The sequence below is a fragment of the Rhamphochromis longiceps genome, linkage group LG19 (genome assembly GCF_057381845.1).
Source record: "Rhamphochromis longiceps isolate RC_006_pf linkage group LG19, R_longiceps_female_GT1.1, whole genome shotgun sequence".
Classification (NCBI taxonomy): Eukaryota; Metazoa; Chordata; class Actinopteri; order Cichliformes; family Cichlidae; genus Rhamphochromis; species Rhamphochromis longiceps.
Window position 1 is genome coordinate 1,160,887 of NC_140575.1, and position 25,529 is coordinate 1,186,415.

Consider the following 25,529-nt stretch of genomic DNA (forward strand, 5'->3'; position numbering starts at 1 on the left):
TTTCTGCGTGTGTGTCTGTGTGTGTCTGCGTGTGTGTGTGTCTGTGTGTGTCTGCGTGTGTGTGTGTCTGTGTGTGTCTGCGTGTGTGTGTGTGTGTGTCTGTGTGTGTCTGCGTGTGTGTTTGTGTGTTTCTGCGTGTGTGTCTGTGTGTCTGTGTGTGTGTCTGTGTGTCTGCGTGTGTCTGTGTGTGTGTGTGTGTGTCTGCGTGTGTCTGTGTGTGTGTGTGTGTGTGTGTGTGTGTCTGCGTGTGTGTGTGTGTGTGTCTGCGTGTGTCTGCGTGTGTGTGTCTGTGTGTGTGTGTGTGTCTGCGTGTGTCTGCGTCTGTGTGTGTGTGTGTGTGTCTGTGTGTGTGTCTGCGTGTGTGTGTCTGCGTGTGTCTGCGTGTGTCTGCGTGTGTGTCTGTGTGTGTGTCTGCGTGTGTGTGTGTGTGTCTGCGTGTGTGTGTCTGCGTGTGTCTGCGTGTGTCTGCGTGTGTGTCTGTGTGTGTGTCTGCGTGTCTGCGTGTGTCTGCGTGTGTGTGTCTGCGTGTGTGTGTGTCTGCGTGTGTCTGTGTGTGTGTGTCTGTGTGTGTGTGTGTCTGCGTGTGTGTGTGTGTGTGTCTGCGTGTGTGTGTGTGTCTGTGTGTGTGTGTGTGTCTGCGTGTGTCTGCGTGTGTGTGTGTGTGTCTGTGTGTGTGTGTGTGTGTCTGCGTGTGTGTGTGTGTGTGTGTGTGTGTGTGTGTCTGCGTGTGTCTGCGTGTGTGTCTGCGTGTGTCTGCGTGTGTCTGCGTGTGTCTGTGTGTGTGTGTGTGTCTGTGTGTGTGTGTGTCTGCGTGTGTGTGTGTGTGTCTGTGTGTCTGCGTGTGTCTGCGTGTGTGTGTGTGTGTGTCTGCGTGTGTGTGTGTGTGTGTCTGTGTGTGTCTGCGTGTGTGTGTGTGTGTGTGTGTCTGTGTGTGTGTGTGTGTGTGTCTGTGTGTGTGTCTGCGTGTGTCTGTGTGTGTGTGTCTGCGTGTGTGTGTGTGTGTGTGTGTGTGTGTGTCTGCGTGTGTGTGTGTGTGTGTGTGTCTGTGTGTGTCTGTGTGTGTGTGTGTCTGCGTGTGTGTGTCTGTGTGTGTGTGTGTCTGTGTGTGTGTGTGTGTGTGTGTGTCTGTGTGTGTGTCTGCGTGTGTCTGCGTGTGTGTGTGTGTGTCTGTGTGTGTGTGTGTGTCTGCGTGTGTGTGTGTGTGTCTGTGTGTGTGTGTGTGTGTGTGTCTGCGTGTGTGTGTGTGTGTCTGTGTGTGTGTGTGTGTCTGCGTGTGTGTGTGTGTGTGTGTGTGTACCCTGCTTGGAGCCGGTGCGGTCAGAGCTTGGTCCCGTGTTTGGCGTATATTTGGTGTCTCGTGTGGCGGCACTGTGGCGTGTCCAGTCGAACACGTCATTTTTGTCCTGAGAGAACAAACACAATGCCTCATCCTCGAAACCACACTGGAACTCCCCTGAACACACAAACCACACACACAAATACAACCTTGATAAATACACGCTCGACCTACAGAAAAATCTAAATCAAATTCAAGAGTTATTTGTTTCATTGTCCATGAAAATCAGTTAATAACTTGTGAATATTAAATATTCCAAGTCTGGATTCATGAAGTGTGATGTGATTGGCTGTTTCCCTGTCAGCTGTTGGGTTGTTCCACTCCCACCTGATCAGCTCAGAATAAGCTGATTTGTTAATAATAATAACTTTAGCATATTTAATGAAACCAGCAAAATGTTACTTTCATCCTATTAGAATAGAATAGAATAGAATAGAATAGAATAGAATAGAATAATCCTTTAATTGTCCCACAAGGGGAAATTTGGTTGAAACAGCAGCCAGAAAGACAGATACACAAACAAACAGTACACAGGACACAGAGCAGAAACATTAAGGACAATGGTTACTATAAACAGAGAGTAATGTACAGTTATTAAATTAAATAAAAATAGCTACAGATAAGAGGCAGAGCAGGTTGTAGAGTGAATCGGTTAATTAACTTATTGCAGTTACAGTGCAGATGTAAACATCTGTTTGTTGGGAGCAGTTCTGATTGTGCAGTCTGACAGCTGCAGGGAGGAAGGACCTGCAGAAACGCTCCTTCATGCATCGAGGATGCAGCAGTCTGTCACTGCAGCAGCTCTGCAGTTCAGCAACAAAATGACTAAGTTACAGACGCTGGCAATAGATGGAGTAGGTAAAGTATTAGAGCTACAGCACAGCAGGCTCAGTTGTACGTTAAATGTAAATGTCACAACGTGAAGCCAAACTCTGAGTAGTCAGTACCATGGTACAAATGCGTTTCACAGTTTCTACACTGTGCTCGCTCACTTTGGAGCGTTTGGTGATGCCATGGAGACTTTTCAATCCTTAGAGCATGTGGAGCTTAGAGTTAACACTCGACCAAAACACCATGGAGCTGTGTTTCTCACAGCATATGCACCACAAACTGCCAGAGGCTTGTTAGATGGAACTGGAGGAGTCATTGAATTCCTTGCAGCCAAAGCGAACTGGCTCCAAACCAGTGTTTATTTTCAGTCGTAGTTTTCATCAGCTACCTTTATTTTCGATAACTAAACTAACGCACGAGGACAAAAAACCGTGATGAAATGTTTTGACGCTTTACCGACGAACAGAACAAGATGAAAAAGTTCCCGAGAGATGAGATTCAATCAGAATTATTTAAGTTGTGCAGAGAGGCAGGGCGAGTTTGGAAGTGATCCAATCAGGAGTAATCTCCTCGTGCAAGGGTAGACGCGCACGTTTGATCTGTCACCAACAAACAGGATGGGAAGGTCCTATGCAAAATGTCAGCGCATGGAAGGAAGCGAAAAGTAGACATACGGACACCCGTCACATTTCAAGGAAAATAAGACGCTATATAAACTTTTACCTGTAAAAATATGACCAACTTTTAGTCACAGGAAGCAACTAACTAACAAACAACAATAACCAAAATGCTAAAATAACAGAAGAGCGCTGGAATAACCACGATGTGATCGACCAATGATATTATATGACTTAAAATGTTCAAACTTCCACCTGGACTCTGAGCGCCGCTGGCCAGGTCACGTTTCATAGAAGTTATGATATTAGAATAAATAAATATCAGCTGATTGTAAGCAGCTCAGGTGGGACGCACCTGAAAAGCTTTTCCTGTACTTCCTGCAGGAGCCTACACTCTTTGTATATAGCTAATCCACCTTTAGCTATGTTCCCAGTATAGAAGGCCATTTGGACTGTTTTAAACCCAAGTGCAGCCCAGTGTGTGACTGTGTGTCAGTGTGGGCAGATACTTACTGAGATGTGGGTTAACAGGAGCTGTGAAGGGACAAAAAAGAAGAGGTCAGTCAGAACAGTCCAAAAACACTCAGTGTGAGCAGAACCGTTATGATCCAGGACAGTAACTGTGACACAAACGTGAGAACGGTGTCGTTTCAAACCAAGCTGGACTGCAAACAGCTTTTTAGATCATGACGAAATACAAGACAAAAAACAGGAAGTGACCTTTCAGTGTAAACCTGTTTGATAGCGAGCCCCTCTGTCCTGGACACATTTCATCATGCTAAAGTTATGATATAAGAATAGATTGGATTGTGCGGACCTCGGTGACACTCCCAGGCTGCTTACCCTACAACCCAACCCTGATTCTAACCTATAAAACCCTTGAACACTCAAGCAGCTGTTCGAAAGTGGAAGTAGCCTCGACACACTGAGGTGTGCGCTTGTCCTGTGCTTTGTTACACTGTGGCAGTCTCAATAATATTACCACAGCACTTCAGTGTCTGACCAAATGTAAACCATGCTGGAAATGCTGTTCTTATCCAAACCGTGGGACATCAGGAAATGCTGATCTGACAAGAACCCTGAACCATGGCCAAGGTGTTGTGTTGGGAGGAAATTCATTTACAAACTAATGAAGGATTAGAAAACCTAAATTTACTAAATCACACGCAGTGGAAACAGCTTTTATTACCTAATTGCAGGGTTCAGGGTATCCATTCTTCTCTTAAATCCAGCTTTGACAGATGTCACATGGTGACATGCAGAGCATCATGTGACCCAGCTGAACGTCAGTCTGCAGGCATAAGTATCCTTGGGCAAGATACTGAAACCTGAGCTGCTCTCTGCGGTGTCTGTAGCTCAGGAGGTAGAGAAGGAAGGTTGGTAGTTTGATTCCTGGCCAGTGTTCCCTCTAAGCTGTGCGCGTGCGCAATTGTGCACTGCTGGCACAGAAAATCTGCGTCGTGCACAAAAGAACATCTAACCTAACCTTTTGCAGTGTTAGTCAGTGACTGGCTGCTCCCGTGTGGGATCAGAACGATGCCGCCTTATCCCACAGTCCAGCCAATCACGCGATTCACATTCGTATATACGCAGCTGATCAACGTGGTTGACAGGCTCTGACAGCGTCCTTATGTGCGACACCGGTGTTTTAGCAAAGCGGCTGATGTGGAGTGAAGCCACGTTAATGACAACGTGTACAACCATTGGAGATGTGAGCAGGACAGACGGAACAACTGACGGACAAAGTGTGGACTTTATACCAGTTTTTAAATTGTGTTGATGAGACACGTAAAACCAGAGTTACGATAAAATATCTGCAATGTTTGTTTTTCTTCCTGAATACTGTCGTTGTTTATATTTACTGCAGGAAGAAAGCCAATGTTATTTTTGACGGTGCCAAACGTTTGGTGGACATCGTGGACATACAGCGCTGCACTGCAGAGTCACACTGCTAGCATCGATGCAGCGATCAGGACGCAGGACACAATGTGACGTAAAAATAAGCATGCAAACTTGCACTAAAAACTCTGCGAAACAGCGAGGTGAAAGGTGAACCGCGTTATAGCGAGGGACCGCTGTAATCTTGAAGGTAAGTCACAACATACCCTTCGTAAATACTAACGTATAGAAACCGTTACCAGCAATCATTCATTTTGTGTGGCTTTTTTCACGGTTTGTTAACATGCTGTGTAGGTGTGTACCTGACTAGCTGATATCGACATAATGGGGAAACATCTGGTTTGACTGTTCTTCACCTGTAGTTTGAATGCTGAACATTTGCCTGTTTGAATCATGAGACCAGTCACTACACAGAGATGTGCTTCTGAATGTGGACGATGTGTCTTCTGCTGCAGTGATGCAGCTCTGCTTGTGTTGAGTGATGTAAACAGCTGATCGATCTAAACTCTTTAAACGTCAAAATTGATCATTAGATTTTTTATGACACGACAGCGGTGAGTGTTCCCACCTTCTGCTCTTTGTAACTTAACGCCATCTTTACGTTTTCCAGTTTTGGACATGATTTTGGAGGATATATCTTCGCAGTAGCGATTGACCGCAAAGTAAAGCTACCGGAAATGCACAACCCCACATCCGGTCTCAAACCAGGAAGTTAGCATTGTCTCGTGCACAGGGTCTATTGTCCAGTCTACATGCATAAGTGTCCTTGGGCAAGATAAGCAAGTTGCTCTCTGATGTGTTCATGTGTGCATGTTAGATACAAAGCATTTAGGTGGAGGAAAAAGGGCATGTTGCACAAACATGGGGCGATCGTGGCTCAAGAGTCGGGTGCTCGTCTTGTAATCGGAAGGTTGCCGGTTCGAGCCCCGGCTCGGACAGTCTCGGTCGTTGTGTCTTTGGGCAAGACACTTCACCTCCCGCCTACTGGTGTTGGCCAGAGGAGCCGATGGCGCGATATCTCAGCCTGGCTTCTGTCAGTCTGCCCCAGGGCAGCTGTGGCTACAACTATAGTTTGCCTTCACCAGTGTGTGAGAGTGAATGAATAGTGGCATTGTATAAATACAATCCATCATTATTATTATTACAAAGTGCAGTTACCATCATGGTTGTGTTTGTGGCACAGAGGTAAAATCGTGATCTGGAGGTGGCAGGATGTTCGCTGACAGTCAAAAGTCCTCATCAGGCAGCAGACTAGGTCATGTTTACGTGTGCATCAGCGTCTCCTGCTGTGAGCAGGTTGTTTCTCTGTCAGCCTGATTTTACTCCACTCGTGTTTCTGTGTTGACTTTGACTCCTGTCTGCACTTTCCACCAGGATTCCTGTCACACTTCAACTGTTTGCACTTTTAGCTGAAGTGTTAACTTTCCAGCTAAAAGTCTTGTTATCTTAAGTCATTGGACACAGATATAAATTATTATTCAACATTTGAGGCATTTAAGCGGCCCTGTGAAGCCCTCCTCTGTGAGACCGGCCTTCTCATATCAGCTCATGCTTCCTGACATCACTTTACAGGCTGTTTCATCAGTGGCTTAAAACAGAACCAGAGAGAAGGCCAGAGTCGAACAATATCACTGATTAAATACATGTCGGTGTACAGACAAACAGGAAGTGAAAAGAGATGAGTGAAAAAAAACTCATCGGGTGATGGAAAGCCCACCAGCGTCTTCGTTAGACGCTGAAACACCACGGCCAGCTTCATGGAGATCTGAAGCACGGATGTATGGCAGGGATGAGAAGGAAAAGTCCTGTATGACTTAACTGCCTCCATGGCTGCAGCGTATGAAGAGCTACATCTCAGACTCTACAGGCCTCAGTTAGCATGTTAAATGTTGAAGTTCATGACAGTAAAATTCAAAACCCCTTAGCAAGTACAGTTTGCTTGGAAGGCTTCTTTGTTTCTCTAAGAAGAAGATGGCAGCACTGCTTTGGTTTGCCAAGCTGCATCTGAACACACCGTAAGACTTCTGTCATGTCCTGTGGCCATAATGTACATCACCGTATCTGGCAAAAACCAAACACAGCATGTCCCCACAACATCAGGCATGGTGGTGCCACTGGCACCCAGCATGCATCGAGTTGATTGTTGGGTTTTTTCTCTGTTTGCTTTGTATTTTAGGGTTTTACCTTCAATATAAAGCACATGTAACGTTTTGCTGAATTTAGATCATACAGCAGGACGATGATCATGCAGCAAATCTACTAAAGAATACCTGGAAAAAAGAGGTTTGTTACAGACCTCAACCCAGCCTGAAACACTGTCGCGAGCCTTAAGAGAGCTGTGCATGAACGTGAACCTCAGTGATCTGAAGCAGCGTTGCAAACAGCTGTGCGTGTAAATTCCTCCAGAAAGATTTGCGAGGCAGTGTTTGTGTACCTGCTCTTGTTCGGGGATTGAACGATAGAAAACGAGGCAGCCTACCGCTGTATGTGATGATGCGCTCAGTGGAGTCTCCTTCCCCGTAGCGGGTGATGGGTGTCAGGCGGACCAGGTAGGATTCAGGTTTGATGAGTTCAGTTAAGTTGTAGGTCAAGAGCTCCCCCTTCTGGATGGTTCCCTCCATGGGAATCTCCTGCTCCCACCAGCGAGACTGACCCATCTGAAACAAAACGCGGGATTTTCCAACTCATCCAAATAACACATTCATTTCGATTAACTCGACAGATCAGCCTAAACTCAGCACAGCGTGCCAAATGTTCATTTGGTTTTTTAATGGGCAACAACAACAGGAACATTCTGCGTGTTAGCCTGAAGCAGCTACTGTGGCTAACTTTACCGTAACACGTGACTGCATGTCGACAAGCAGCAGCTATGCAGAAACTCTAAGCTGAGGCAGAATGAGAAATTGTGGAAGCGTTATTGCCATATTTGTTTCCATGATGCACTAGAGCAGCTGTAACTGAGCACATATTCCACTAAGGCCAGTTTCCTATCACCCAATTTAAATCACATTATGCAGATCTTCACCACAATGCAATGAGATCCTCAGGTTCTCCTTAATCCATGCCTGTCTATGGTGCATGACCAACACCTCATTGTTGCAGGACGTTACAGGAGCTACAATGTTGCAAAGAACAAAACATGTGCTGCAGAAATGTAACATGTATCAGAAGGTCATAGGTCATTTCTGTACTTCAGTCTGCTTGATATAACACGATTACTAACATGGACTCTTTAATGGCTCATAAACAGGTGACTGATCTGTCACTCTATGGTGCCTCCCACACCACCATCGTGCCTCATTATGTGCAGTCAGTACAGTACAACGAATAAATTAAATATTAATTCTGAATTCTGCTTTGGTGTGATTTTCTGTATGGGAATACTTGAGGCACAAGTGTTTAAATTGTTGTGTCTTGATTTGTGTCATCTCTCAGTTTCCTTCCCCCAAATTAAACATTTTGATATTTCTTCCCCGACTTTGTTTGCCTCCTCATAACTTTTTTCTCCCCATCAGCACTTCCTCCTTTTCTCTGTTTCTCAGCAGCTCTGCAGAATGAAAAGACGAGCCAGTTGCCATGGGAACACATCTTCCTCCTGCTCCTTATTTTATGATGCCAGGCTGCTGCTGCAGGGACCTCAGGTAGAGTTTCAGGAATCTGTGCTGCAGGAACATTTTCCACACGTGTGTGTGTGTGTGTGTGTGTGTGTGTGTGTGTGTGTGTGTGTGTGTGTGTGTGTGTACATACACGTGTGTGTGTGTGTTGTTCTGCCATACCAAGCACACCAAGTCATGTGATCAGTGTGTATTATATGAAGCTGAAAACTAAGGGAGGCAGATCCCAGAAGGTTGATTCTGTTCATCTGGACGTTTCAGTGGGAGAAACGTTTCATCATCATCATCAGGTGACGTCTTCGGTCTCAGCTGACTGCAGGTTTCCAACCTTATAAGCAGGACATTTGCATAATGACTGAAGCCAGCCCACTGAAGGAACAATGTCACGAACAGCCAAAGGAGCTTGCAAAGAAAAGCGTCTGGACTTCTTTAAGTTGCTTGAAGACGTTTCACCTCTCATCCGAGAAGCTTCTTCAGTTCTAAGGTCAAATGGTGGAGAGTCCCAGATATAAACCTAGTGGGAGTTTCCCCCCAGAGAGGGACAAAAGGACCCCTGATGATCCTCTGATCGCCTGAGCCAAGGTGTGAAACTGGGTGTGGGTCCCAATCAGCCAGAGTTTCAGGTGAGCTGGATGACTGAGAACCTTCACAGACACAATGTCATGAACACTGATCAATGAGTCCCATTCACAGAGAGGTGGGGAATGGCTGCAATCACAGCATGTAAGATGGTGACAGATGTACCCTTAGGCCCCTCCTCCATTCAGAGATGGTCTTTCCCTCCTTGACTCCGCCCTCAAACCAGCGTTCCTCCCTGTCCAGGATGTTACATCCTCATCATTGAAAGAGTGTCCACTGGCCTGTAGGTGTAAATAGACTGCAGAGTCCTGGCCTGACGAGGTAGCTCTTCTGTGTTGTGCCATCCTCTTAGCCAGAGGTTGTTTGGTTTCCCCGATGTATAAATCCTGACAATCCTCCTGCACTTAACAGCGTACACTATGTTACTCTGTTTGTGTTGAGAGACCCGATCCTTGGTGTGGACCAGTTTTTGGTGCAGCGTGTTTTGGGGTTTAAAAGCCACAGAGACCCGGTGTTTAGAGAAAATGCATCTCAGCTGCTCCGATAGTCCTGACACGTACGGGATCACTACCAACTTCTGATACATCAGGACATACGGGAGACGTCAACTGTGCTGATGACCTTCTTCATGACCGTCATATTTAGCAGTGCGGCTCAGCTCTGGTCAACACCGGATCGTTGAGTTAACCCTGGTTAGCACGGCCGTGTTTCTCAGTGTTGCTAAACCTCACCAGTGTGGATACCTTTGCCCACATGTGTGTTTCTTTGTGTCGCCAGGGATCGGAGTCACGGTTTGGGAGCACGGGGAAAGTTGGAGCCACAGTCACTACACTCACACTGTGGGATTCAGGGGAATCGCCACGGGAGCCACAGTGCTGGATATCTGTATATATTTCTGGAACAGTGTTTCTCTGTTAATAAATGCAGCCCTGAGTGTTTATAAGGTCGGCTGAGGCTGAAGACGTCACTTAGACGAGTGATGAAACGTTTCTCCCACTGAAAACATCCACAATCAACTTTCAGGGAAAATATTCCCAGAATTTTGAAACCTTCTAAAAACATTAAAAACTGAATGAATGTCCTTTTAATATTTGTTAATCCCTACAGATCACCTGCAATTACAACAATTACACAACCACTGATTTTTAGCAGAGCTTCACTGCAGGTGAAGCCCGACAGAGAGAAAGGAGGAGGAATACTGCCACCTACTCTCTGTCTCTCCCACACTCACTCGTATACACTATGTGGTCAGTCACTGTGGGCTTTACCTCCATGTGACTCTGCAGGGTAAAATCAACTATAGAGAAAACACTGAATGCCCCATAAGATCTAAAAGTCTGTTACAGGCCCCACGAGGACAGAAGAACAGAGAAGCAGAGGCATGTTTCAGTTTGGTTTCCCCATGCTTTAAGCACACTGCTGCAAACTGCATTGTTATGTATTTTAGCACCATGGTAGCATTTACAGGATATTGTTTTATAGTGATATTATACAGGAAAACTGTTGCTCAATAAGGCCCATTTACTAGTTGTTTTTCTCTTTCTCTGTGACCCAAGAATTGATGTGTAAGAATCACAGGCTGGTGCCTCAAGGTTGAAAACACCACAGAGATCACTCCCTTACTCCCATCCTCCCTTCTTTATCTCTTAGAGAAAGGTTTGTTAAAGGCCAGGTGGTTTGTTTCAGAATTCACTAATGAAAGAACTCTGTATTCTATGTCTAGGAGTGTATTTCGCTGGGATAATCATAAATTGTAGCTGAACTGATAAACTATACAAAGGATACTTCTCTGCTCAGAGGGCAGGAAGGCGCTTCCTTATTTGGTCTGTACCGGTCTGAACTGAGAATCTGCTGACACACGAACCTTTTTCCTCTATATAAACTGTTGTCTGATGAATAAACTTTGAGTTGGTTTGGGAAGGCAACCTGAAGCAGTCTGTTTCCTTGTTCTCCCAAGCTACTCCCGGCACTGTAACTAACACGCTGAATGGCATATTTGACTATTACTTGAGAATATTCCTTTGAGTTCTATAGGTTATGGACAATCTCTGCTGATAGGTGCCCACGCCTCGGAGGAAACCCGATCCACGGATGACCCGGGACGGAGTTTCTTACATGCATGGCACTTTGTGATGTTCTTAATGGAGCAAGAACACCAAGAGAACACATGCAGGAACAACGAGGTATAGAAACAACAACTTTTTAGTTGACATCTATCAGTTAACGTGACTATCAGTCCATCCATTTTCTTAATGCCATTTTAACTGGGATCGCAGAGGGCTGGAGTCTTGCCCACAAGAGGCTGGGAGAGAGGTTGCCGGTCCACCAAAGGACTAACACAGAGGACATATACGCTTGCATCCATATTCATCCTGCAGCCAATGCGGAACCTAGCACGCGCGTCTTTGATCTATGGGAAGAAGCTGGAGTAGCTTGAGGAGAACCCATATGGGGTAACATGCAAACTCCACACAGAGAAGCCAAAGGCAGGTTCAAACCCAGGACTCTGGCTGCAAGGTGTCAGTGCTAGCTGCTACACCACCTGTTTGCAAAGCTAACTAGTAAATGGTAAATGGCCTGTATTTGTATAGCGCCTTTACTAGTCCCTAGGGACCCCAAAGTGCTTTACACACATTCACACCCATTCACACACTGGTGATGGCAGCTACATAGTAGCCACAGCCACCCTGGGGCGCACTGACAGAGGCGAGGCTGCCGGACACTGGCGCCACCGGGCCCTCTGACCACCACCAGTAGGCAACGGGTGAAGCGTCTTGTCTTGTCTAGTACATCACCATATTTATTTATTTTTGGTAACATGGTAAACTGGTTCTCATACAGTGCTTTTCTATTTTACTGGCGCACTGAAGGTGCTTAATATTTGACTTGTATCAAACACATAAGACAGTATATGAAGATGATCCTGACACCACGACATCGGACATTGTGGAAGTTAATGTTGTTATTCCAGAGTGGGATTGGGAACAACGTACATGAATCTAGAACAGTAACACAAAGGCAGACACGAGTTTGTGGAGTTGTAGTTTTCTTATTTCTCATGACAACTTAAAGTTCCTAATTTAAGCATGTTTTTCTTTGCAAGCTATAATTTCACACTGGTTGTTTTCCTTTAATCACAAAGCTGCTTCGAAGCACAGCTATTAGAATAGTTAGTCTGTCTACTAACTATGCTAACACCCCTCGTATGCATGGCTAGTTTCAGGGGTGGTTTAAAAAGCTGCGGTGCACTCAGTTCATTTCAGAATCAAGTGCAAAAAACAGGCAAAAGGCTTTTTCAGTAAATTAGTGTCCGATTGAAACATCTCCTCCCACCTCACATGTGGTCACCGTGCTCTTTGTAAATACAGCCTGGGGGAAGTCAGCAAATCAGTCCTCAGTGGTTACAACAGACTTTTTCAATTAAATATTTCTAACTTCATAACTCACTTCACAGTTATGGATTATAAGCAAGTCTCATAATCCATAACTGTAAAGTCTAACGTGCATATAGATGGATTTTAGACATTTCAAAGACCCTTATAAACTCTGGAAAACCTCCCCTGAGTTCGGACAAACAAAATGCAAATGAAGACATTTGTGGGGACGACTGATTGCTGCATTCAAATAACAAACCTGCTGCACTGACCTGCCTTATGCCGAGTCTGTAGGCCAGGATTCGATCCACAGCGTTCGGCTCCATCTGAGTCCACTGCAGCTTGAAGCCGTAGACTCGCGGCCTGCTCTGCCACAGAGCGCTGTAGGTGTCGTAGTAAAACTCTGGAGGGTTGGCTTTTCCTGAGGAGGCAGTTGGGTCAGAGGTCACACAGGGCTGGAAACAGGTCCAGGATGTCTTTTTCACTCATGAATAGAAAACAATGTCGTCACCGTGTTTTTCAGTGTGTGACACTTGGTGTTACGATGGGTCGTTTTTATATCTTTGGCTGCAGATTACTCGCTGTTGTGTGTTTGTGTGGCGATGCTTGGCATGGTGGAACTACCAACCAAAACAAGGCTGTTGGCCAGTTTAGCAAAACTCTTGCTTTTCTCAGCAACTTGCAGGTTGCTTTCACAGGACTCAAAAATATTAAGCAGACTTGGCTGTGTCAGTGATACACATGACCACATTGTAACAATGGCATCTCTGTATGTTTGTGTGTATGAACCTGCTTTTATCAACATAAGTATCAATAAACAAAGATGGATTAGCTGATGGCAGTATAGTTACATTTTCATAAATATATAATGCTAACAGCAACATGATTTCTTTCTATGTGATACTGTTGCTAATTCTGCCACTGAGTCTATTTTACTCCAAACAGCTGATCAGTAGTGTTACTACGGGGACTTGAAGCAGTTGGCTGAGGGCATTTAACTAATCTCTGTGCACGTGCACAGTGCATGCTAGACCCTCCCTGCACAACTGAAATGATCAGCAGCTCCTTGCCTTACTTGACGGTTGATCCAGGGACAGTGGCTGCAGTCTCATTTGTTTGGTAGCCACAGCTTTTGACTTGTTTGGTTTGACCGTTGGCATCCATGATCTCTTTTCAAGGTCCTGAATAATCAGGCCTCATCTAACCTTGATGGCCTTACAGTCCTGTATGCACCCATTAGAGCACTTCACTCCTGCTGTTGTTCCTAGAGTATTTAAAGTAGAATGGGAGGCAGCGCCTTCAGTTTTCAGGCCCCTCTTCTGTGACCTTATGCCATTAGACTAACAGTAAATGCAACAGGAAGCAGCACAGCACTGTGTTGGTGTTCTCACGTCTCATGTTTTCTTGTGTTTTACGTGACTGTTTTAAACCAATGGTGTGTGTTCTGCTTGTGTGACAACAAGATTATTTATGTTAGACTTCAGCAGAAATCAGGGCTTTAAAAACACACAAAATGACTTTTGCTGTTGTGACTTCAACAGACAGAAATGAATCATCCTATTAAAATTCTGTTTGTTTCATCTGTCTGACGGTGGGAGGAGCAGTCAGACCGTCTGGCGAGTCGTCATGTTGGCACTTTGTCTCACAGTTTCATGTCTGCTTCTGTCACTTTTATTCTGAAGCTTTACGCTGTCTCATTGGTCGCTGCAGGATGAGCAAGGTTTAAAATGCCACCAGTGTGTTCACACCTGATTAACAACGCAAACTTCACCTCAGCAAATGACAAGTCTGGCATAATCACCACCATTTTCTATCATCTTTATATCCTGAGCTTACAACTCCACTCTTTAAGCACTTTCTGCTGCTGCCTGCAAAACGCGCTGCTGCTCAGCGGTCGGCCCTGATAAGAGGCTTAACACATCGGCGGGTTTTACAGGAAGTCTCTGGGCGCTGACAGGGTGCCTCTGCAGGGGAGCTTTCAGAGAAGACGCAGACACAAGTGGACTCAGAGACTGAAACCCGCAGAGTCGGTTCAGCCTGGAAGTCAACAACAACTCCAAATTCACGTGAGACAAAACCAGACCTGTGTAATTAAAGAGATGGATTACTCGTCCGACGCCTTCTCTTTTATTTTCCACAAAAGTTGATACGTATTTGTTGAAAACGTAACGAGCTGAGTTACCATGATTCAAACCCCAAAAGGTTTAAAAAAGGTTTAAAAAAACATTTTAAACATATTAAATGTTGCCTTCTCTCCCCATGCTTGTTCAGTTACATGAAATTATGATTTTATTCGTTTCCTCACGTTAAGATAAAATCCTCATAACAACATAACAACAAAAAAACTGAAACATCTGAAGCTCGGGATACAAACACTGCTAAAATTATTAAGTTAAGCATTCCACACACACACATGTGTACATATATATATATATGTGTGTGTGTACACATTAGTAATCTAAAGGATCCTTCATGACTGAGTACCCGCTGTCAGCAGACCCTTTCTTTGTGCTACATGTAGTGCTGTTAGCTTCTTCAGCGTGTCAGGTCCTGCTGCTGTCCAGCTCTGCGCTTGTCTGCTTTGGTGATGGCGACCGGCTCATCCTTTAGTCCACCAGTCACCGTTAGTGTCATGTGACACCTCTCTCTCTCAGATGTTCTTCCAGAATTGCTCAATTTCAGCTCTGGATGGGAATACACTCGCTGCTGTTATTCTCCTGTAGCTGAGCGCGCACCGTGGATGGGATGGATCTTTTCAGAACAGACCTCAGCTTCTCTGGTATCTCACGTCAGCCTGGTGGCCGGAGCTGTGAGCATCTGGCAGAGCCTCAGTTATGGAGAACTTGTTTCCACTCAGGACCCTGCTATGCCTTATTTAACCAGCTAACTAGTTAATCTTGCAATCAAGTGCCCCTATGATTACTGTGACAATGGTGTATATAGGTTCACTGGTTTCAGTGGTTCACTGGTTTCAGTGCATGCTAGTACAGTTCTTATATAGCTCTCCTGGAATACTCAAAGCGCATTAACCCCATACACACCCATTCACACAAGCACTGAGTGCTTTTCTAACTATCATTCATCCACTCCGATGGATGTGGAGAGCAAGTCGGGTTAGTATCATGGATATTTGGCATGCAAACTGGGGGAGCCAGGGATCAAACCACCAACCTTCCAATCAGCAGCTGACCTGCTGACCTGCTCTGCCTCCTGAGCTGTCAGACTGTGGGCCAACTGATCTTACAGAGCAGCAGGAGGTGTCAGGCTCACATCAAGTGTCCGACATAAGGCTTCTTAAACCACTTATGACTAATAACCTTGGGCTCTATTACACTATGGTACATAAAACTGTTTAGAAATCCCTATAGTAATATTTTCAATGCTGTCATGAAGGCAGCTACACCTTTCTTATTAAGCTGACAATGAGGTCATGTAGAGTAGGGAACTGCAGCACTCCTACAGGCAGCGTGTCGTCAGTGACAGCAGCTCGTTGGAAAATTAAGACGCGTAAAAGTCAGGTCTGAACTCATTCCAGACGAGTACAAAGTCAGCCTTAAATCATCCATTGGTCAATAATCAACAGGGACGTGTCCCAGATATGATCAGGTCACATTATCTAAGCCAACATGTTCAGATTAGGTACTGTAGATAACAGCAATGTTATGTTTGTCCATACTGCCTCCTGTTGCTGCCGTTACGGAGAGTTCCAGCAGGTGTCGCTGTGGTTCTCTTTAGATGTTATGTGTACTTCCTGTTACGAGTGTACGGACGTTCATGTTGGCTGCTAATAAACGCCTGGCATACAGTTACAGCGGACTGGTTATTATAAGCAAAACCTACAGGTACCAAGTCCACTGAAAACCTCACCGAGAACCAAGTTCTAGTCAAATGTCTTCACTTTTTAAACAAGTCAAGCAATTCAGGAAAATCTACGATGACTCAGGTCATGTTAAATATAAAGTGACTAAAGTGCAATAACTCAAAAAATAATAAAGCTCACCTGTGACCAGGAACGTGCAACGTCCTGCCCCGGCCTCGTTGGTGATGTCACAGGTGTACTCGCCATAGCCCTCCCTGTTCAAAGCTCTGACGTGGTAGTTCGTGTCGTCTCTCTGGTCACTGAACTGTCCGACAGTCAGGAGGCGGGTGCCCAGCTTCCACTCATATCGCAGCAGGCGAGCCGGATGAGCTCGCAGCAGACGGCAGGTAAGGCTGAACGCCCGGCCGAGGGCCTGACGGATCTCCGTGTGCTCGGGCTCTACGGCGGGAGGGACTGCAACACAGAGCCAGGGAGGTTTCTGACACTACTGATTTCAGGCTTTCTTCACTTGGTCTCATTTTTGTTTTTAACCAATATTACAAACTTCACACAATGAAAACCAGCATAAATATTATATATAAATAAAATAATGGAGAAATGGCATCACTTCCTGCACTTCAATCATACAAATCCAGATCTTACTCAGGGCTGTGTTCACTTCACTGTTAATGAAGCCAGAATGGCTTGAAAATAGCCTCTTACATATTTATAGGATTTAAACTCAGATGTGCGTTGGTGCTGCGGTGCTCCGCTGAGGTGCACTGTGTTTTTAAATCCCTCCAGCAGAACTTTAACAGAAGCTTTGAGCCGAATTGCAGGTGTCACTTCACAGATTAACATCCTGATGCCAAACAAGGAATAAAGAGAAGAAAAGAGCAGCTGCAGCAGCCGTCCTGCGACCTTTCTGCAGACAGGAACACCATCTGAAGGATGGAGAGAACCAATAAGATGTAAAAGCTCACGAATGTCTCAGAGAAGAAAAACAAGTTGACTTTCGTGGTCAGGACGGGTGGAGGTGGCACAAAAGCACTCAAACGTGGCGTAATGAGTGAGGAGTGACCCGGCTCATAGGGTTTGCAATGGTACTGTAAATGGGAAGGTAGGTAAGCATTTCCTGGTCCTTTTGGCTTCTAACAGGGCCGAGATTTACAAATGGACTTTGTTATTCAGTAAAACTGAAGCGAGCGCCACCGTGGTTTCACTGGAAAAAGCCCTGAAGCCACGGTGCCACTTCCTCATTTCTTATTGTACCTGCACTGAGGGTTTGAATTCATCTCAATCGGATGTAAGTCCAGACTTGGAGCCAATCAGAGGTGGACTCTGGTGTAGTTTGGATCTTCGTCCTGCTGCACCCACACTGAACTTCTACAGGATTTATGGTTGCATCAACTACAGCAACGTGTCCAGGTCCTGACACAGTAGGACACTTTCAGCAAATCACCCTTTTGTTCTGAAGTGCTGTGTTTACGCCAGATGTACAAGGTTCAAAAAGGTTTTTGCCTCGTAAGCCCAGAGAATATCTCCCCGAGAGCCCGAGGATCCTGCAACCACAAACTCAAAGTCCTGTAAGGTCTTCACTGAGCTGCTGTTTCTGGGCAAGATGTTGAGCCCCAAATTATGGTGACACGTCGACTGTTCTGCTAAGTTCAATAAAGCAATAGTGTGAATGTAGCTTGTAACGTATGAAAAGGCTTTGAGCAGAGTAAACGTTACTCTGGCACCTGAACCATGAACCACACGAGCCATTAGTCTGCTCCACTCAAGGATCCAGGTTTCACTCAAACAGGTGATTTCCTGAGATGGTGCACAACTCATCCTGTGTACATGAGACACACACACACAGACACACACAGACACACACACAGGTCTGAGGTTCGTTTCGAGCCCCTGGACATGTTTCCACGACCTTCTACTGAGAGGGAAACACAGCAGGAACATGTAAAGGTCAACCGGACGCTTCTGCCTGATGCCGACCTTCAGCCAAGCCCTCTGATTGGTCAAAGAAGACTTCTAACCCTGCTTTCCCATAATACACTGCTGGACCCAGTCCCAGCTTGTTGATGAACTCTGCTCTTTCCTGCAGTTTGAGCAGCTGTTCCACGAGACACTTCAGGGCCAAACGAAGAACAATTTAATGTACGAGGTAATCTCAACAGAATGCAATGATGTGCGCATCACTGCAATGCTGGATTTTATTAAAGATAATAAAAATGTTGAAAACGAGATTCTGGGATTTTAGTGGAATTTGTTTCACATTGTTTCATGCAGCAACCTTCTTTAATGACACTGTAGGCGGGAGAGTGGCTGTTGTTTCAACATCCGCTCAGCAGTTCGGGGCATCTGTGTCACGCTTTTCATGCTACAATGCAGCGATGGCCATGTTTACCACATCATACTGTCTTTGGCAAATGAAAGCTGCTGTTAGGATGCACTCAGAGAGATGCACTGACCATGATTCACCTGAAGGCAACTTACTGCACATGTTGCCATTAACCCTGAGAAAGCACCAGCTTTGAGTTAAGACCTGCACATTCCTGTGCCTCAGAGGTATTTTAATTGATTTGAAGTTTGTAATCATTTGGTTTTAATAAAGCAGCTGCTCTCCTAGGCTGTAATATTTTCCAGAGAACAATGGGTCAAACATCCAAGCCCCCCCCCCCCCGTCCCTTGGTGTGATTTTAAACAGCTGCTACAGTACGGAGGACCACAAGAGCCAAACAGTTCTGTGCTTAATTAATGAATTGTAGAATAAAATCTGCATTTGTGAATTCATTTTTGAATTCCAATTTAATAAACTGATTTTAAAAATGCTTTTTAAGTCTTCATTTCAAAAAAAAACATTTTCGAATTGCACTTTAATAATAATAATAATCAAAAAAGGTTAACTTGTTTAACTTGTCACCACCACACATCACTGTCTCCTCTGTAATCCAGTCACATCCAGTAAGAGCCTGTGAGGGATTATTGTCAAAGTGAACCCTGAAACAGCTCATTTGAAATGTTGCTCACAAGGTTTTGTGCTGTACAGCTCGCTTCTCGCTCACAGATTTACTCGTGTTTATTTGTCTGTCAGCAGGTTTCTCGAGGCTCAGGGAGATTTTCTATTCACGTACACTTAGAAGTTAAATCTGTGTCGCTGTGACTTAAACGTTGTTTCACTTATTTCAGAGTAATCCACCTATAACCTGACTGTAATCTGCTTACTGTGGCTGAACACCATTAAACACCTTCTGTCTACAAAAGTCTGATTTCAGTGAAAATGGAAAAAACATTGTGCCATGTTTTTATGTGATTCTATTCTTCTATTCATTTTTAATATGAAATGTTTGAAAATGTCTAACATTAAATCATTATTTTACTTGTTGTAGAGTATTTAAAAGCAGAGCCTTCAGTTTTCAGGCCCCTCTTCTGTGGAACCAGCTTCCAGTTTGGATTCAGGAGACAGACACTATCTCTACTTTCAAGATTAGGCTTCAAACTTTCCTTTTTGCTAAAGCATATAGTTAGGGCTGGACCAGGTGACCCTGAATCCTCCCTTAGGCTGCTGGGGAATTCCCATGATGCACTGGTTCTTATTCAATCACTATGTGCTAATAGACCTCTCTGTCTCTCTTCCGTCCTGTCTCCCTCTCCTTAACCCTTAACCCGGCAGATGGCCCCGCCCCTCCCTGAGCTTGGTTCTGCCGGAGGTTTCTTCCTGTTCAAAGGGAGTTTTTCTGTCCCACTGTCACCAAGCGTTTGCTCATACGGGGAGGTCTGACTGTCTTACTGTAGAGTCTTTACCGTACTGTGTAGGTGGGGTCACAGAGTTTTCCTAATCTATTAAAACATGTCTAATAATTGGTTTTATTTTCAACCTACATTTTCAGCCACCTTCTTCTTAGTCTTCAGATACTAGATTGGTTTGTTGATAACATTGTTGAAATGTCAGATTTGGATGAAATCTGCTCGGCATTTAATAATGTTGACTTGTCAGGAAACGAAAAGGAAAAATAAAGCATCACTAAGAAGATTTGTTTTTCAAACTATGAGTCAGGTTTTGTTCCTTAAACTCAAAGCCCGGGCTGCTGATTTCCTGTGAGTGTCTGCGTCGACGCTCTGCAGAACGAGGCCCATCCGAGCTGCAGAGGAGATTTGCTCTGACAGCCTTTTAGTGCGGCATGAAGCCAGGAGCTGCAAGTCTTCCCGTCACATCCTGTGATGCTATTTTGTGCGACGCAGCAGCCTGCAGGTTAGACAGAGCGTGACTGGAAGGTGGTGGATTCAGTTCTGTCCGAGACAGGCAGGCAGCATGTGTCCGTCAGCATCGGCCCGAGCGCCCGCGGCCGAGGCGGTGAAACGCGTACCTGCTGAGCTGCAGCTGTCGGTGTGTCTTTCAACTGATCTGCTGTTTGTATCAAACTGATCTGGAGCTGTCTGCTCTGGTGATCGGTTTGATCAGTGTGACATTTCTTCTGCAGGGCTTAGGAGTCAGCTCCACAATGCATTCTGGGTATTTTAGGGGCTAAAGCAGCAGTTGTTGGTGGCTGTTTACATGAGCAGCAGATGTTACGGTGTGAGCTGCAAGGAGATCTTTGACGGGAAAACGTGCAGTAATTATGCATAACAGACTTCCCCTCTGATAAATAATCACGTACACGAGTCCTGCAGGAGCTGAACCTCAGCTCATTACAGCAACAAAATCAAGTAGAGTTCCTGTTAATAACAGTTATTGTTGCAGGAAGTGCTGTGGTGTAAATGCCTCACTCATCTACCAGGCTCAGCAAACGTGCCCCTCACAGATTTTTGGACACTTCATAGGCTACGTTCACACTGCAGGCGAAAGCGCATCAAATCCGATTTTTTGACCCTGTGCGACCATCTATCTGATCATGGTATGACAGCGTGAACGGCACAAATCTGATATTTTCAAATCCGCTCTGGGTCACTTTCGTGTGTGGTGCTGAATCCAACACATATCTGATGTTTCAGAAAGCGACTGCTGCTTGATGGTCAGGTCGCATTAAATCCGTCTTTTACGTCACCGACACAAGACAGGCGCCAATTATCAGCGCCGGAGAAGACATGGTGAACGCTTCCTGGACATCCAGCGAAACTGTTGGGAAGACAACGTAAACATTTTATTTGTTCTGTATAATCTGCAGATTCTGACAGAAATCTGCAGCTATCCTTTGAAGCACCGCTCCTCTCTTAAACAGCAATAAGGATCATTATTAGGTTATTTACATTATTATGTAAATAACAAAATAACTTAAAGCAAAAATTGGGAAACGTGAAGTCCGAACTCTTTATATTAAGGCCATCAGTCAAACAATACTGTTGCTCTGGGTCTAAACAGAGCACGCTGTGTGTGACGTCTTCTTTTGCACATGCGGGCGCGTTGAGCATTCACACTAGAGCGCGTTTGCTGTCGCATTTTATTTGTAGTGTGAAGAAGCAGACAAAAACATCAGAATTGAGCATCACGACCTGCAGAGTGAACGTAGCCAGCCTGTAAACTCAACTCTTTGAGTGGACGTCAGTGAGAGGAGCCACGTTGAGTTTGAATGAACACCTGTTACAGGAGCAATGATGGTTTGTTCCCAGATCTGCCTCCACGTTCTCCGAGACACTTGAAAGAACTTCAAGAAGTTTGTCTGGGAATCCTGATGCCTGAGAAACTGACTCAGCCTTCTGCTTCCTGGCTACAGCTCACTGATGAATAAAACTATGTTTCTGAATGTTGTGACATCGTGGAGCTGTGTGTGTGGCTGAGTGACGTATGCGTGTTACCCACACTGCACCACCAACTGTATCAAGGCCTCTCTGGGCTTGACGTTGAAGCCGTTGTACTGGCTCGTCTGGCAGCGGTACGTCCCGCTCATCTCTCTGGTCACGTTGCTGATCCTCAGGATGCCGTCGTAGCTCTCCGTCTGAACGGAGCCGTCTGGCATCAGTGCCGTTGCCGCCGCCGCCACCCCGCTCTCCTCCACCCGAGACCACAGGATGATGGGTTTGGGTTTTCCAGAGACCAGGCACTGCAGGTCTACGGTGTCGCCTTCCTGAGCGATGAGGTGAGAGCGCCCCCTGGGGACGGTGAGCTCTGGAGGAACTACAGGGACAGAGACAGGATATCTGCTAACTGCCAAGGTTTGGACCCTTCAGAATAAAAGAGGAGCAGGTCTACAGCTGTGCATGAGAAACCCCGCACACAAACACATCCTCCAAACACACACGCACATATTTGTTTCAAACTCCACTGCAGTTTGTTTCAACCTTCAAACATTTAGTAAACACTTAAACTAAAAATGTAAACTGCATTAAATTACAAATAAATGAATCAAATAAATGAGCTACTAACTCTTTTACGCTGCGTCCGCACCTACACGGGTATTTTAAAAACGTTTCTATGCGTTTGGACCTTTCGTCCACGTAAACGGCGTTTCGAATCACCGAAAACAAGTTTTTAAAAACTCCTTTTTTGCGTTCACGTGTGGACGATTCAGCGATGCTTCGTCTCCTGCTTTGCGTTGGTGTGGGCGCCCCGTCAAAAACCTGTCCATGATGCCAGCAGTGTCCAAGTGTTTTCTTTTCTTTTCATACCGCGCGTGGTTGTTGAAGGAAGAGGAATAAAGTCCAGTGCTTTCTAATTAGGGAGCATTAATCCAGACTTTTGCCTAACGAGCTGGAGGAGGCGCACCAAGAGGGTGACGTGGAGCGTCCTGCTGTGGCGCCCCTCATAAGGCTGCAGTGGGTATAATGCCTTTGCTTTCTGACTCATCTGTGAGGTTAACTTTGCCTCCACACACAAAATGTTTTTGTTTCGTGTGTGATGGAGAACTCGTCCTTCATCTAGAGTGACACTGAGAGAGCTGCTGGACTGTTCTAGCATTTATTTTCCTTATGGGGATTCAGGAGTGACCCAAGCGTGACCTTCATGCGTCAGCAGGCGTCACGCACAGTTTGGACTAAAGCGGGAGTTCGATTACCCCCGCCTCCTCTCGGGCTCTCTGACTGTTTCTTTCACTCTGCCAAGGTCATGAACAAACAGGAAGCCGCCGGCAGTCGTTCATCTGCCTGACATCTGTCTGAAGGTCTGCTCCTCTCTGTATCTGCAGAAGCTCAGAGCTTTGTACCACAGTTCAAGGACTAAACAACTATTATTTTAATCTTGGTGGCACAGAGGAAACCAGCCAGTGACAAGTGTACATGAGCTCATTCCCACTGTATGTTTTTGAAATGATGCAGGATGCGTCAAACAGCTGTCACAGATGACAAGGTTCAAAGAAAACAATTCAGAGCTGCAAGATATTATTTCTGAAAACCCGATATGAGGAGTGGGCGGTTTTATAATCAGCCTCAGTTCTGTGTGCGGCAAAGTTCACGCTTTATCTGAATGCCTGTCATCAGCAGCTGTGAGGAGCTGCCCTATGCAGAGCTGACGAGCTGGCTGAGCGTGGTTCAGGGGTGACCGACTGCTTGGCCTTCAGTGCCGCAGCCCCATGTCCAATCAGGCTCTAGCGTTGATCACAACAGCTGCTTCGAAGGGGCTGCCAAGTCACCGGGGCAGCTGTGATTAGTGTGTATTTCATTAGCGTGCATATTTGAGCTGGCAGCTGTTTGTTAACTCCACCTACCATAAGAGCTGGCCTCACCTGTGGTGGATGAAATGTTGACATCAATGCTAATCTCTGGGGTTCCTCCGTTCCTTAGTGATGCCACACAGGTGTAGGTGCCAAAGTCGGTGAACTTGAGGTCGATGATGTCGAGGTTGGTGGTTCCCGGCGAGACGTCTGTGTCAGTGTGGGTGATGACCATCCGCTCTGAACTCCTCAGAGGCCGCCCGTTCTTCAGCCAGCTGAACTGCAGTTCCTCTGGGGGCGTGGCCTCTACCTGGCAGCTGATCTTCACCTCCCGTCCAATCTGGATATTGTCATCATTGTGGTAAGGGTCAGGTGTGATCCAAAAGCGACCTTTACGGAGACCTACGTGACATAATGGACAAAGAAAGACAAACATTTGGGGACAGAGAAGATGAAGTAGAGGACACAAACACTAAAACACATCAGTGTCCTCGACCGAACTTCCAACATATTCAGAGAACAATCCGGTTGTAAGTTGACAAAGAAGATGCAGTAAAGAAGATGAAGATGCTCAGGTGTTGTGGTTTGATGTGTCTGTGGAGGTGAGGGCTGAGTGTCCGTTTAAATAAGTGCGACTGAAATAAACAACGTGCTTTATCTGAGGGAGCGTGAGTCCTTGAACGTCTCCGACAACAAGCGTTCAGCTTTATTCTTCATAAATAATTTTACTCCCAGCAGGAGAAAAAACAGACAATTCATCTGCCAGGTAAATTTAAAACCAGACATCAAACACGAGTGTGTGAAGAGGAGCTGAAAAGGAGTAACTTTATTACAAGTGTGAGTTAGCTGTCAACTATGTATCCAAATAAAGGTGATATTTGGGGGTATTTATGGGGACAGCCTTAGCGTGGACCAAGATGAATATCAAAAACGATGAACTGCCGAACAGAGTATCTGACTCAATGAGCCAATCTGAGCCTAGGAATGAACTGAAAGAGCAGCAGTTCAGCAGCAAGCCGACGGAGGGTCCAACAAGTTTGACATTTACCAGAAACAACCGCTGTTTTGTGGAACTCAGGTCCTTAAATTATTCAAAAGGCTGCAGCATCAACCTGACGGATTTATGAACAGTGTCCAACTCAAAACCTGCAACTGAATTTTTGCGACGACCAGTCAGGTTCTTACTATCTATTAGCATCTGTCACGCGCGCATTTGAACAGAAATGTTAGCTATATTACAAAGTACCCCTCTATATAAAGACTCAGGGGTTGGATGTTTTATGATCATCTTTCAGAGCATCCACAGCTTTCCCTGGATGCTCTTGTTTCGTTGGGGTTCAAATTGTATTTAGTAAATCTTTAACCTCCAAAGACCCGAACTCTCCCACAGCAGCATTTTTAATTTCTCTTTGATGTTTGAATATTGGACCCGATGAATCTAAAAACAAAGAGTCACCAGATTTGTTTTTACCCGATTTTTGTTCCTAAGAACAATGAGAGCCACACATTATTCGTTTTAAATTTTGATGGAACAGTGGCAGCATAATGTCCTCGTGGACAGTATTTTGGTCTAAATGACCCAAAATGTGATGTCCACACATGTGGACGCAGGTCCCAGGAGGTTAATATACTTTTTAAAGTTTGTAGCAAAAGCTCAAAATAATGACAGCAGTGCTCCCTCCTGGCAGACACACCTAAATGCTGCACCACTTTGTCCTTGAATTAAAGCATTCATAGGATTTTCCAAAAAGTTGACCTTTGACCTTGAGGTTGTAGTCACTGTGAATCGAACTCCTCTGAGATTTTTAGTATCTGCGTCACCTCGATTTAACTTATTGAATTCACAATTGTTTCCATTTTAAACTGACTGGTTCTTTGCTGGTGGAGCACTCAAAGC

The 25,529-nt window shown here is 45.3% G+C and overlaps 1 protein-coding gene across 1 annotated transcript in view; it reads right to left on the reverse strand.

The window, feature by feature from the left end:
• The window catches only part of LOC146645986 (MAM domain-containing glycosylphosphatidylinositol anchor protein 2-like), a 143,666-nt gene that overhangs the window by 38,528 nt on the left and 79,609 nt on the right, over positions 1-25,529 (reverse strand). Inside the window, exons 7-13 of the mRNA XM_085390784.1 lie at positions 23,705-24,034; positions 21,847-22,161; positions 16,251-16,523; positions 12,523-12,671; positions 7,163-7,340; positions 3,298-3,318; positions 1,298-1,453 (exon numbers count right to left, since the gene is read on the reverse strand). Of these exons, the coding sequence (XP_085246910.1) occupies positions 1,298-1,453; positions 3,298-3,318; positions 7,163-7,340; positions 12,523-12,671; positions 16,251-16,523; positions 21,847-22,161; positions 23,705-24,034 (1,422 nt within the window). The remainder of the gene's footprint in view (positions 1-1,297; positions 1,454-3,297; positions 3,319-7,162; positions 7,341-12,522; positions 12,672-16,250; positions 16,524-21,846; positions 22,162-23,704; positions 24,035-25,529) is intronic.